At 29.7% G+C, this 15357-nt stretch overlaps 2 protein-coding genes across 2 annotated transcripts; one reads left to right on the forward strand and one right to left on the reverse strand.

Annotated features, from left to right (window-relative positions):
* Positions 1-4909: 4909 nt before the first annotated feature.
* Positions 4910-11521, forward strand: LOC113385991 (trichohyalin-like). Its single transcript, XM_026623810.1, has 6 exons — positions 4910-5053; positions 7602-7802; positions 8272-8550; positions 8741-8938; positions 10258-10749; positions 11067-11521. The coding sequence occupies exons 1-6, from the start codon at positions 4910-4912 to the stop codon at positions 11229-11231; spliced, it is 1479 nt and encodes a 492-aa protein (XP_026479595.1). The 3' UTR covers positions 11232-11521.
* On the reverse strand, positions 11249-13818 carry LOC113375566 (NEDD4-binding protein 1-like). Its single transcript, XM_026615502.1, has 6 exons — positions 13358-13818; positions 12630-13174; positions 12159-12269; positions 11979-12098; positions 11523-11630; positions 11249-11463 (listed from the first exon to the last, which is right to left on the reverse strand). Exons 1-6 carry the CDS (start codon positions 13571-13573, stop codon positions 11367-11369), a joined length of 1197 nt encoding a protein of 398 aa, XP_026471287.1. The 5' UTR covers positions 13574-13818; the 3' UTR covers positions 11249-11366.
* Between the last annotated feature and the right edge of the window lie 1539 nt (positions 13819-15357).

Below are 15357 nucleotides of genomic sequence, written 5' to 3' on the forward strand. Positions count from 1 at the left end.
ATTTTCTTAAAAACATTTTCTTCTAGTAGAAGTTCCTTATTCGCGGGGTTATACTCCATATATCGAATATTTATGTGGCATATTATATAAGAAAAATAAATAAATAAAAGTCATTTTTTATATTATTTATTTTTTTGAACATTTTGATTAACTTTAAGGTAAAACAATGGTTTGAATAACTTTGTAATATTCTCTTCAAATCAAACTTAATACTCAGCAGCCGTAACAGTGATCTGTCTTTTACAAATAAGACTTCGTTCCATATATGGATCATCACATAGGAATCGCGCAGAAATTTGTCATTTTTTTAAATCTTCAGTAAGATTTTTCAAATTAAATGTCACGTTTCTATTGTTTGTTGAAGCAGTTAATGATCTACTTCAATTGACTGGGAACGTGGGTTTTATGTCGGTTTGAGTCAAATTTTACTAAAATTATTTTTTTATTGGGTAATAAATAAGGTTTATTATCATTGTGTTTATGCATTATCAAAATCATCGATAGCGGTGAATTCATTTGGCATTGGAAATGATGGCATATACAAAGAATATTGGGTTCGATATTTGTTGGAATTCGCAAATAACAAAATTTTTAGTCGCGAATATATAGGAATTGAGTCGCTTTTTTTTGTCCGTGAATTGCCAAATCGAACACGAAGGAAACGCAATTAAGGGGGTGTTCTAGTGTAGAAATTCAAAAAAATCGATTTTTTATGTCATATTTTTAAAGTTTAACTATCTAAGAATATGGGTACGGGAAGGTTTTTGAAAATTTGAATTATTTTCGGAAATATAGGCATTTTACTGACTCGGTCTTCATACTGGTTTGGCTTCACGCAAAACTTTAAATGCGTTTTTCTCAGAACTTACTTTTTCAGTACTCTTGTCACGATTTCTAGAGTTCTACTCGACTAATTTATTTGAAATTTTCAGAGAGTCTTGTTTATAGATCTATCTATAATCTGAACTAGAATCATCCCTAAATTCTTATTTTTACTATTTTTAAAAAATTCGAGAAACTCAAAAAAACAGTAAAAAAAAATTTTTTTTTTTCAAATAGTCGCCAATTTGTGAAAAATTTTTTACTCATCGCTAGTTGGCCGATTGCAACATCATTATAGATTAATAATCTTTTTATTTTTTGCATTTCCGATGGCTAGGAGGGCTGAAATCATGTCAAGACTGAGGTGCCAATTTTTTGAGACCACCGATTTCATCAGCTGCCAGTTTTTACAATTTTCAACTTTTTTATTTTTTAATTTTTGTTTTGTATTTTAATAATATTAATAAACAAGTCGTAAAAAATGGATAGTAAAAACATTCATTGCTTTCTTTTACGACACTTTAAAAATGACCTAAAATTCATCGCTCTACACTAGAATACAGGGGCGTAACGTGCCTTGGTGGGACCCCATATCAAAATTGGTTTGGGGGCGCCCCTAAAGATTTTTCATAATTTAAAGAAACATAAAAAGATTAATAAATTCATTTAATAAAATTAAAAGAACATTTATTTATCAAATTTTCAAATATACATCGAATATTATTCTTAATATTTTACAAGTAACTAAAATTAAATATTCACTCTCCTTGCCTTTTTATCCGCAAACTGATTTATTAAGTCATTTATAGCTGATGATGTTTTTAGTTTTATAATGTTTCTGCCTCTATGGACAATAGAGACAGGTCTGATAGACGTTTCTGTTTTATTGATGTTCTGAGGTAATTTTTGATTAATTTTAATTTTGAAAAACTCCTTTCAGCAGTTGCGGTTGTAACTGGAAGGGTCAAGAGTAAAATGCAAGCTGTTATTACATCCGGAAAACTGGATGCAATATACTATTAATCTACATTTAGTTAAATCGATTCCATATTGATTAAATATATTCAAAATTTCAATTTTAAGTCCTTCGGCTCTGCTGTCAGATACTGCTACAAATCCCAAAAATGATTCACAGATTTTTAATTCTTTAGGCACATTATTACCATCTGCTATCGAGATGTATCGGAAAACCAGAGAAAGTTGGTCAATCTTTGACAAATCTTGCGTTGTATCTAAAATTATTATGGAAACGGGGCCTTTTTAATTTCTGAAATAATATTGTTCCTAACTGCGGTTCCTAACAAACTTATAATTTCATTTTGGATCAAAGGGCTTAAATAATTTATTGCTCCCGTTGGTTTTAAAAGAAGTTCTTTCAAAACAGCATCATAATTCGATAGCAAACGCAAAATTGACATAAAACTTCCAGAATCGGAGTCATGGCCTTTTAAAGGTAAATTGCAAGATGCTAATGTTATTATAACATTACTTATACGATGCAATACATCTTACCAAAATGTAATTTTGCAATTAATTTCACTTGACAATTGAGTATCGATAGTATTTCCTTGCAGCCAATTATTATGAGAAAGGGGCACATTAATATGCTGCTGTGACTTTTCATGTTCAAGTAAAGTTTGTGTAAAATTGCTTCTAATAGAAACACCGTTAACCCATGCAGAGGAGTATGATTTACTACGACAATCCGCTAATAACCAACAAAAGTGACAGTATGGTTTGTTTAAAATATTAGAATAACATAACCATGGTTTTGAAATCTTTATGCCTGCTTTATTAGTATATAAATAATGATAAACAGAAAAAGAACGGTTACAAAATAATTCACAATCAACTGAAATATGTGAATAACCCCCGCTGTCTTTCAATATATAAAACCTTCGACTAACTCTGGCAATTATCATATGATTGTATTTTTTCTAACGTCTTTATTTCTGTACCAAATGTTGTACTTCTTGTCCATTTTGGGTCAGTTGTAAAAAATATTACTTATTAAAAGAAATCCCTGCTGTTCGTTCGTCGCTTGTCAACATATCATTGTATTTTGGGTACGCATAACTGAACATTGTTTATTGAGGGTTTTTCATTGATTATTGAGGGTTAAACGGGGAAACCCCGTAGGCAAAACATGCCGATAATCGATGTAGGTTGTCCCGACAATAAAAATAAATAGATTTTTTGACTTTGTCGTTTGTGAAATAAATAAAAAGTTTTTCTCAATTCCTGTTAACGCTCGTTGGGGGCCCCCTGGGGCCCCGTATCTTTGATACGGCTGATACGGCGGTAGTTACGCCCCTGCTAGAATACCCCCTTAAGGAACGTCTACTGTATATAATATTTTAATTAATCAATTAATTTATATTTATTATCCTATTCTTATACTCTCCAAATCTATGGAAATAATTTATAATTTATTCTGTATTCTATACCGCGGTACGAATTAAGCGATTTGAACTAATTCGAGGTTTTTTATAGTTACCATACAACGCGATTGCCTTCCGTAAAATTGCACTGATTAGCCAGTGTATTAGTAAGTTAAATTTAGTTTTTTATATGTCAACTAAGATTGGATTTTAAAGAAACTTTATTAAAGTTTTTTCAGTAGTTGAGTTTGGTTAAAACATTTTAAATATACAAAGAAAGAGAAGCTTACAATACACAAATCCAATATATTATACGAGCTACTAATTGCTACTAATTTTATACTTCGTAATAAGCCTACTATATTTTTATGCATCTACTCGTAGAATATACATGCAAAATTTGTTTAATATTTCATTTATGAGCTTAAGTTTCCTGTGGACACATTGTTTTGTCTCGAGAATTTGTCAGGTAACATATCTGATATCGTCAAAACTATTCAGTTGGGATGTTAATGCTGTAAGAAAGTGTCAAATTTCGATTATTGTTTGCTTCTAATAATTGCAATTTGATATGTAAACTGTAGTTTACAATGAACATTTACAATCAATATATTGAGTGAAAATATTCATTGTTTGCACTAACAATGACCGGAAAAAATATTAGCGAATTGTTTCCAATGTAGCTGCTTTTTATTCTAACAGCTGTCAGAACTAGGTGTTCTATAATCTGTTTTGATGTACATTTCAACCCAGAGTTTCTAGAAGGCAACTCAGTGGTTGACCAATTTCTTTTCGATGAGATTATATTAGATTATTTTCAATATAGACTGCAAATAACCCTGAAAAGCTGATTTCACTTGATATCATATTTGAGATTTGTAATGGGTCTAATGTCTTATCATTAAATATATCTAAGATTGATATAATAATGTTTTGAACATTTAAAAATAACAATTGATACCATTTATTTGGTTTGACTATCACCGTTTTCAACATCTATTGTAAGATATTGAATTGAAGGACACTGAAAAAGTTGTTTCCTGATTTTTGGATTTTCTGAACGAATTGTGTGATCGAATCTTGGGCAGAATTTGACCGATATTAAGAATTCAACTAAGTAAATTACTAATTGAATTTTACAATTTATAAAATTGAATGCAAGCGAAAAATATGATATGAACATCAACATCTAATTATTGTTATTAAATACTGAAAAAAGACAAACTTCTATTAGATCTCTTCAAACTTTAATCTAACATAATTAGCATCTAATCTTCTAATCTTAAATAATATCCATTATTTAAGACAAGGAAATGTAAAGTTAGTTATTATGCTCAAACAATACACAAAATATCCATCCATCGTGCAAATTATCAGCAACAGTAACAGCCAAAAGCGCGCAATTAATACTTACTTTATTATTATTCTATTATTAAAAAACCTTTGAAGCGGGTTGGCGGTTCTTCTTATGTACATCATTAATTTATGCATAACCAATTAATATTACGAGCTATTAATTAGCCGGACTCAATAAAATTTGTCGTACGATCACACCAAGCATTTCTTGAACATTTGATGTGGTTGGAGAAAGTAACTTGATAGCTGAAAATTTATAATAAGTACCAAGACTCAAGAGTATTCTAAGTAATAATATACACAAAGACGTAATATAATTGAAACATCTTATAATTTATTTACTACTTTCAATGTGTTTTTTTATTCCATTCCAGTATCGGAGATCTCAATCAGAAGGTGTTTCATGTATCAGTAGCTTAGGAGCTGAATACGAGCAAAGGAAACGAGAACTCTTACTAGCACGCAACAGGGACTACAAGGAATATTTGGCGAAGGTATAGTTATAATAAATTAGGTGTAAGTGGCATTTTGCTTTAAGGCAACTTGTATGAACTTCCCGATAAGTGTTTTAATAGCCTAAATCGTTAGAAATTCAGATATAATTATTTAGATGTTTTTAACTTTTTTGAAAATAAACATATTGCTTTTATTAAAAACTAGTGAATGCAATTTTCAATAATTATATTAATTATAGTGCACAAACGCATACTTGCAAGTTCTAAAACGCGGGCCCATTGTTACTAATTTTAATTGATTTATATAATTCAACCAATTTTCGTAGGCCTCTACTATTTTAGGATGTTTATAAAATGCATGAACTCTGACACCATATTAAATATCATTGAAAACGTAAAAATAGTATAGTTTTATAGTTTTATATAGCCATATTAAATTATGTATTAAAAGTAATAATATAATTATAATAAATATAAGCCATCAGCACTATTTCCCGTTGATATCTTTCAAACGATTTTTCAATTTTCAAAATCGGTTTAGGATTTTTTGCGAAAACGTGTACAAAAATTTTTGCACCTTTCTGCTGATAACAAAGAAACGGCTTGGTCGATCATCTCGCATCGAGTTACATAGAAATTGTTTTTAATGTTTGAAGTCGGTTTATCCGTTTTTCTTCTTTAATTACACACACATACTATTTTAAAGTTGGTCTCAAACGATTTAGAATGACTTGATTTTCTGGCGAAAACAAACCTTTTCTTCAGGAAGTTTACGATTTATTATCTTCCCGTAGGGTAAGTTATTGTAATGGGCCGAAAATCGGAATTGGAAATTTTTACATTTCTCGACGTTTTGAAGGTTTCTGAACATTTTGGCATACCTCAGACAAAATGGATGTGTGTGTGTGTGTGTGTATGTATGTATGGATACAAAGTCACCTTTTCGGGAGCACGGATCAACCGATTTGAATGGTTCAAAAAACATTCGATTCCTATCGATAGGAAAAAGAGCTGATTAGTTTTTGGCAAAGGCAGGTCCAGCCGTTTCGAGAATACGGAGCAAAGAGTGCAGAAAATAGAAATCGACTTTTTGAGAGAACGGAGTATCCGATTTGAATGATCTTTCTATTCAATTAGTAATGATTGGGAGAAGTGTTTATTAGTTTTTGGCAAAGGCAGGCCTAGCCATTTCAAAGATACGAAGTTAAATATGTAAAAAATGGCAGTTAAGTTAAGTTTTAAGAGAACTAAGCGTCTGATTTGAATGATTCAAAGAACTTTATGCTAGTCTTAACAAAATAATTGATTTTGGAAAAAAAATTTTTGTTTCATTTTTTTTTTTTTTAATTTCTTGTATATCGAAAATAATTCAGAGTTTATTTTTAATTCTGACTATAGTTCTAATATACTTTAAACAAATAATTTCAAGTTTGCAATTCAGTTCATATAATTCTTATAAATATTAGATAATGTTACAATATTTATAATAATCTATTTGAAAACATTCAGTAATCCTCGAACATTTCGTTACGGTACGGGAAGTTCCAGCAATTTGCCTTAAGGCACGATGCCACCCACACCACTAGTTTGAAATTTAATTAATGATATGAATAACATAATAAAATCCATTAATTTTTTTGATAACGTTTTTATTCCTGATAAATGATTCACTATGCACTATGCCAGGGGTCGGCAACCAGATTGCCGTTAAGGGCGCAAAACTAAATCTGAAAATTATCGAGGGCGCATCGGTATGAAAAAAAAAGATTTTTCATAACTTTATTCTCTTAGTATAATATATTATATACATTACGAACATTCAGTACATTGATAAACGAAGAGTATGATTTAATAATACCTAATTATAATACATATAATTTATAATACATATAATTTAGTGTGAAATTTGTGTGTCCGTATTTTCAGCTATTTTTTTATAATCGGGAATATAATTAAAGTTCCCTGTCCGCAAACAGCTAACTAAATATGTGGCATTTAACTTTGTTCGGTATTTTAATTTCAAATATTTCATATTTAAAAACAAAGACTCGCAATTGTATGTTGTTGCACAATATGAGTAAATTTTTAGCGCACATTTCCTTAAAATAGGATACTTATTTTCATTGACTTCCAAAACATTTATCATTACTATGTGCTTTTAAAATAATACCTTTTTGCAAGTTTATTATTTCTAACTCCACGTCTTCGATATTACTAATCTCGAAATACACTGAAACACTTTGCAGAAGATCATCTTCGGCAACATTGAATGGGTTTATAAAAAATCCTAGAACAGGTTCTAGTGCTGCAAAATCTTGAACAAAACTTCTGCCAATTTGTCTATAACTTCTAAATATGATATAGTAGTAAAATTTTCTATATTTATTTTTAGACTTTCAACAATATGCCTTATATTTGGAAAATATGAAATTGATTTATGCTAAGGTTATCATACATTTACATTAACCGAGGGCGCATTGAAAGTTGACCGAGGGCGCCATGGCGCCCGCGGGCGCCGCGTTGCCGACCTCTGCACTATGCTATAAAATAATAATAATAATTTGCTTTAAATTTCTTATATTTGTAGCAAAAATCTTTGGAGCAAAAATCTAAAATAAAACGGAAATATGACAGTGATTACGCCGACTCTGATGCATATAGTACATCAGGCTTTACCAATGCGACAGCTACTCAGACTCAGACCAGGAATAGATTTGAAACGCAGGAAACGAGTACCCGTCAGAAGAAATGCACAATCGCTGTACAAACAGAGCCATTACGCTCGTTAGTATGTAATGTGATATTTCTATACACTATATATTTTCTTAAATTTAAAAATATATATTTTATTATATGTCAAACATTTTACATTTAACAATTATTTTAAACATAATTTTATGCGGAAAAAAATTCTTACTTAGATGAAAAATATTTTATAACAGGGTGGATCTTTATATGACAATTCCATTTTATTTTTTTTTCTATTTCATATTTCAGTTTTAATTGTACATATTTTAAAAAAACCACAAACGCATTTTGTATTTTGGAGCAACAATTTTTGTCTGCATTTGTCTATTTTCTTATGCAATACTTATTTTATAACTTATATTCGTTTTTGCAATAAATAGAATGGTGCACTCCTAAAACGTAGTTTTATAACTCCATTATTATTCGAACTCTTAGTGAAAAAATTGTATTTTCACTTATTTGTTTGATGAATTTTTATTTAACTAATAAATTTAATTTCACTATTTCAGACTTTCAACGAAAGATCTCGCAACAGGCCAGCTTATCGTAATAGGAGCCTAGATTTAATATCTTTTGGTGGAGGCGATTCTCATGATAGGGAAAATGATGTAGATGGTTCCGAGCATGTGATGTCAGTTTTGAGGCCAATTCATGATGAACGATCGTTGATCCGGCATCCAAAAGCTTTATCCAAGAGAAAAATGATCGAACAACTACGTTCTTCTTACTATCCTAGCTTTGGAGACTCTTTTGAAACGCCAGAAGAAAGAAAAATTCGTTTAGCTAAGGTAACCAATACAAATCCTAAATCGGTAACGCGTGGCGTTATGCAATCAGAAAAATTACTGAAACTTTTTAAATCAAAGTTTTGAATCCAAGAATTTACTTTAAACAAAATATAAGTTTAGGTTATATATAATATAATTATAAGTTCTATGACAAAGTACTGGAATCTAATACTATTTTTAATAATGTAAGGAAGAAGCTAGAAAACGTGAAATTTACCAGATGGAATTGAGTGAACAAATAAGAGAAAAACGCCTGGAAATGGAAGCCAAGCAGCGCAAAGAAATGGAGGAAGAAGAAGCGTTGGCTAGAAGGCTTGAAGCACAAATTCAGAACATGCAGATGGAGCGTGATCTGGAACTTTTGTCACAAGAAAACAGAAAGGAAAAGGTATGAAAATATACATATATGTGAGTTAATGTATAAAAGTCAACAATAGTTATAGTAAAAGAATGACAACATTTTAACTTTCCAAAGGGAAAGTTTGTTTTCGGGAGAAAATCCGATTTGTTAATTTTATATATTCCCGGCGATTTAAGTCATTCTGAATCCAACGAGACCAAATTTGGAAAATGTGTATGTGAGAGAGAGCCGATTTTTACGGCTGAACCGGTTTAAAAAAATTAAAAGCCATTCGATGAAACTTGATAAGCACTCGTGTTGCTTAATATTTAACTTCGCGTAGAGTAAGTTATAGTAATCGCAAAAAAATCGAAAATGAGAATTTTTGCATATCTTTACGTTTCAAAGGTTTCTGAACATTTTTGCATACCTTATATTAGAAAAACATTGATGTATGTGTGTGTATATGTGTGTGCGGATACAAATTTTCGTCGGAACTACTTCGGGGAACACTGATCAACCGATTTGAATAATTCAAAAAACATTCGATTCGTTTTGAGTGATTCGAAAAACATTTTATTTGTATTTACGAAATGAAGAAGATTTTCAATTTTTGTGTAGGCAGGTCTAGGGGTTCTAAAATAATCATTATAGACATATGCACATCAAATTATCAGATATTCTATAGATATTTCAATAATAAGAACAAATTTTATTACAATTTTTTTGGGTTCCGTACCAAGATTTTTAATTTTTAAAGTTCACTTATACGGTTCAAATAAATTTCAAAATCTTCAGCATTTTTTTTTTTAATTTTCAAAAATATACATTTTAAAACTGTATATATTTCATATGCTTTATTCTACTTGTAAGAAATATATCAGATTCGGCATTTCTTCTTAATGTAAACTAAGATATATGTTGAAAATATTACAACAATTGTTAATAACCGTTTTTTTTGCTCGAATATTTAATTGTGGTACGGAAGGTTTCAGCAATATCACTAGTTTATTATTTATACGATCGGCCAAGCCGATTTTTCGTAATTGTTGCAAAAAAAAATTCAACGTTTTTAATGGAACTTGGAATGGCGATAGACTATAGACTACCTAGTCTTAATGAACATACTAAAATATTATAGTCCATACATACAGTTTTTTTATAAAAATTGATTATTACTTAGATTATGCGGCCGTATACTTTTAGAAAATACGGCATATATTTAGTTCGTTATTCAATAAGTTGTAATTGTGCAAAATTTAATAATTTACAATATACAACTATATTTATATATTAAAAATTAAAAATATAATCTTTTGCATGCTTGATAAAATATTTTTTAAAGTGTAATTTTTTTTTTTTTATAGATGAGAAAGAATTCTATAAGGTTCAACGAAAGAAAGAAACAGCTCCAACTAGAAGTTGAACAAGAAAAAGAAAGATTACGTCAAGCGCGAAAATCATGTCCCCATAACACACAACAACCGACAACATCTTTTGTTCCAACGAGGTCTAAATCCCCTCCTATACCGGCTTTGAAGAACAAACTCTTACCGTTTTCTACAAATATTGATTCTGATTCTGTCTTTGCAAATTCACTAACGAAAGATACAGAATCTCTAGCAGAACAAATTCATAAACTCAGTATCCCAAAGTCAAAAGAAATTACATATAAACATTTTGAAACTAACAGTACAATTAGTGAAGATTATGCGAGCAAAGTTGCTTCATGGGATATTTCAAATGGTTATCGAGATGACAGGAATGACAATAATAAGAGATCAGTTTCTGAAGACAGTGGTAGCCGCAGTAATTCAGACAGTGAATTTACAGGAAACAAGAAGCAGAGCTATTCTGAGGTAAATTATCTTTCATACAAATATATCATCTTTCCTCTTGACATATTTGGAAAATGCATCTACTTGCTATCTTACTAACTCAATATAATTAAAAACAAATATCATACTCAAAATAACATGTATTATATCAAGAATTTTTTAACATAAAATTATATAAAATATTTCAATTCATAATTATTTTTATATATAATATTTTTGATAACTATGCATACACATGTACAAAATAACTTTATTCAGTACAAAGGCATTTCATACACAAATCACAGCACTGACTTTAATTTAATACATAATAATGCAGCAATATTATTATTTTCCAGAGTTCTGTTAATGAAGACGATACTCACGATGATGAAAATTGTTTAACTAAAATACTTTCTGATGAAAAACTAGCTACAAATAGTATTTTAACACAGCTTGGCGCAATTAGGCGCCAGTTGCAAATGACTCAAATAGAATTGGATGAACGGCAATCGAAGTCATAAGTAAATTTGTCATTTTGAACGCTTTTATTACATATATATAAATATTTTCAGATCTATATAAGATTTTAAAAATCTTCAATTGACTAAAAAATTTAGTATCAAAAATGTATACGCAAAATCATGTTAAACAAAATATTAAAATCGTAAGAACGCCTCTAAACGTGGACCATGCCTTCCTAAAGGATCCATTGGAAACATTAAAAAATTTTGTACCCATGTAAACATCAACAGTCTGTGAAGAAAATAGGTTTGCATAAAATGTGAATAAACAGAAAACAATATTATTTTTACCTTTCTTCAATTGTTTTTGTCCAAGCAGGATTCTCATATAATAAGTCTCGATAATTATCATTTGAAACTATAACACCTTCAAATTCAGCGGCTGTTTGTATGATGTACCTATTTTCATAGTTTTATTCAAATTAGAACAAGTTTTAATTAAGTAAATAAAAACATTTCATAACTTTAATTTTAACATGTCGATTATGTTCAAATGGTACTCTATAACAAAAATTTTTAAGTTTAATAAAATAAAGAATTTTTTATTTCTGTCTTATCAATGATCAAGCAATGAATTCTTCTTCGAATGGAATATTCTTATAGATCAATTCTTTCAGAAAGTATAAAGGACTGTAATTTGAAGTGTATAAAGCCGTATTGTTTTACTTAATAAGCATTCTCTAATTGTATAACTTTATAATTAATTTATTTCTTAAATGATACTATTTTAATTAATAATAAACAAACCTGTCATCATAACTAGCTACAGTTTTTCCCCTAATTTTTCTGGAAGGAGTGCAAATAACTTTGCCTTGATTTTCCAATTCTTGCAATCTTTTGGGATTCGATGAAAAATTTGATGCAAGCCTACATAATGAAATATAGTTCAATCTCAAAGTTGATATTGTTAAGCATACAATGAATTACCTGAAATGGGGTATGAAAACTTTCACCATGTGTCCCCGCTTTTCAAAATAATCTATACATATCTCTATTCCTTCTACAGAAAAATCTCTGGTTCCTATTGCTATTCCATGTCTAAAAAAGAATTATTTTCACAAAAAGACCTTGAAATTCTAATTTTCATTAAATATATATATATATATATATATATATATATATATATATATAGTTTTTCAACATTTTGGCAGGTCATTGATTCAGTGTGAAATTTTATACAACGTGCATTATGCCCTATAATAGCAAAATACTCAATTAAGCAAACATATATCGTTAAAAGGGGGAGATATATTAATTTTCATTTTCTAATTACAGAGTAAAAAGTTGTAATGACACTCAATGCTACTTATACTTTTAGAAGTATATGCACAAAAAATGTCTCACACTGAGTCAAATGGCCAGCCAATAATATTCACAAAAGCAGAAAACAGTACATACTGCATAGCTACATTGCTTCCATCTACAATTATTGGCCTCAAACCAGTCTTATGTTTGAATACAACAGGATTATAAACATTATACCCTATATTGCTGCTAGAATCTCCTAAAGAAGGGATACTTTCTACAGAATTAATATTTGGTCTTTGAACTTGCGTACTTTCAATACTGCAAGTATTTTGTGTCTGAGGTTGAACAGATTTCTTCCTCAGACTTTCTTGAAATATTTTATTTTTTGCTCTTCTTGGCAAACTCTTTCTTGTTTTTATAATATTGGGTTTTATTTTATCACATGGTGAGTCTTGAATTACTATTACATCTTCAAGTTTGGGTTTTTTATTATGTGTGCCTGATTCTGCATCAGAATTATCACATAAATCAATAAATGAGGGAATTCGCTTCTTTCTCTTTTTTGAATCAGTATTTGGCAATACGATATTGTCTATTGAATCATCAATAACTATGAGACTATCTTTTCTATTGGCATTGTTTTTATTGGGTGTAGAACCAAATATGTTGGGATGTTTTGGAGCCCCATTGGCTGTCTGCAAAATAATTTTTGTATCATAATATACTCAACAACAAGTTTAAAATAAATTAACTCACAGAGATAAAGAACAAGTTTTAAAAAATATATTACACTATTTTGTAATTTTTTTGGTCACCATTGGATTGAATATGCTTATACAAAATTAAGAACATAGTTTTATTATACAATATATGCTTGCCTGTTTTGGTAATATAGTTGATAAATTGCAATTTTCTAAACTTTTGGTCACTTGACATTGTTTATTAGTAGCCTTGGTATTTTCTACAATTACTATATCACTTGAATCAGAAAGGATTTCGTCCTCTGAATCTACAACCTCAAGCAAAACATCATCACTATCATTAATCTTATGTGGCACTACGTTTTCTTTTTTAGATTTCTGGTTATTTTCCATTTTTGTTACACTTTTAACGGACCATGCCTTTGGTTTATTTCATAAACTTTTGTATTATATTATAAAAGTTTATGGCTTATTTACCTATTATCTTTGTATTTCAACAATACAATTATTAATTTAGACACAAAATTATTTCAAATACAATGCAATTAAAATAAAAACAAAATTCTATGCAAATATAATTTGAAAACCATTTGCTAAGCAAACAATTGCTACACTAAATGTCATTCTATTGTCTAACACAGTCCAATAGAGAGCGGGAGTGTGGTGAGTGTCAGAACGAGACAAAAACGGACAAAAGTTTTGTTGGTTTGGTATTGCGTGTCTAGGCTTCCATCTCATGACATAAATCATGGCGCGATTGTCAACATTCAAAACCTCTTGTCCTGGATTTTGTGTAATGTTAATAATGTTAATAAATTATTATATTGTTTAGGGTTAATAACTTACTTTGAATTATTAACTTCCCGAAGGAGGAGTTTATGTTTTCATCAAAAAATCCGATTTGTTAATTTTATGTTTTCTCGACGTTTCAAGCGATTCTGAATCGAATGAGACCAAATTTGGAAAAAGTATGTGCCCAAAAATGGCTGGACCGATTTCAAAAATTTAAAAACCATTTCGATGTATCTCGATGAGGACTAGCGTTTATCAATTTTGCGCGACGATCAGCCAAGCCATTTCTTTGTAAATAGAAGAAAAGTGAAAAAAATTTCGTCCACGTTTTAGCCCGCAGTTCTGAATCGATCTTGAAAATTCAAAAACCGTTCGAAAGATATTAGTTGGGAATGATATTGATTAGTTTTAGGTGAAAATCTACCGAGCCGATTTCTTGAAATTCGTTGTTGAGAAAAAAATTTGACCCGATTTTTATGAAACTTTTTTTAATGATATATATCATGGTCGTATAGAACTTACTGAAATATTACGGCCTTACGACTAGTAGTTTAATTTTAAACGTTCATCTAAGTTTAAGAAAATGAATAGTTTTTTTTGGACGATTTTACTTGGTATAACGATAGAGTACTTGGTTTTAATGAACATATCAAGCTATTGAAGTCCTATGGAAACTGGTTCAATTATAATAGTTGTTGATTTCTGAAAATTTACTTTTAGAAAATACTCCGTGTCAAAGTGTTCGTTCGTTTTCAATTATGTGTAATAAATCCACTCGGAATACTTTTAATCACTCATAAATTAATTTATTATTTACATATTATTACACATATCGGGAAGTTCATGTATCTGGCCTCAAGACAAAATACCAAACCAACTAGTTTAAAAATAGTTAGTGCTCGTGAGTGGCGTTTAAACGTACTTTTCAAAGTAAAACTTTAAAACGGTGATTCTGAGCAAAAACAGTATAGTAATCTCTACCAATCTTTACCAATCTCTACCCTGATTTTAGGTTTAAATTGATCTGGAGAATTATAGCAAATAACTTCTTTACATGCGTGAAAAATATTATATAAAATATTGTAATTGAAACCATAGATAAATAAGAATAATGATTGTAACCTTGTCAATTAACTATTGACTGTATCATTAGTTTTTAATGTTAATTTTCATCTTAAAATTGGTGAAAAACATCAGATTTTTTGTTTTATTCATATTTTGTTCGTTTATTCATATCCAACATTGTTCCAATTAGAATCCGATCAACGGAATAATCTCGTGTGCGTGAACCCTTAAATTCAGCGAACAATTAAATTTTCTGTGAAGTGGCTACGCTGTTGCTTCATAACCTCTTAAATCCGTTGCTCATATTTAATCAGTAGATA

This window comes from Ctenocephalides felis, unplaced genomic scaffold, assembly GCF_003426905.1.
Source record: "Ctenocephalides felis isolate EL2017-DRISC unplaced genomic scaffold, ASM342690v1 CF-g0.4_SCAFFOLD_00845, whole genome shotgun sequence".
Classification (NCBI taxonomy): Eukaryota; Metazoa; Arthropoda; class Insecta; order Siphonaptera; family Pulicidae; genus Ctenocephalides; species Ctenocephalides felis.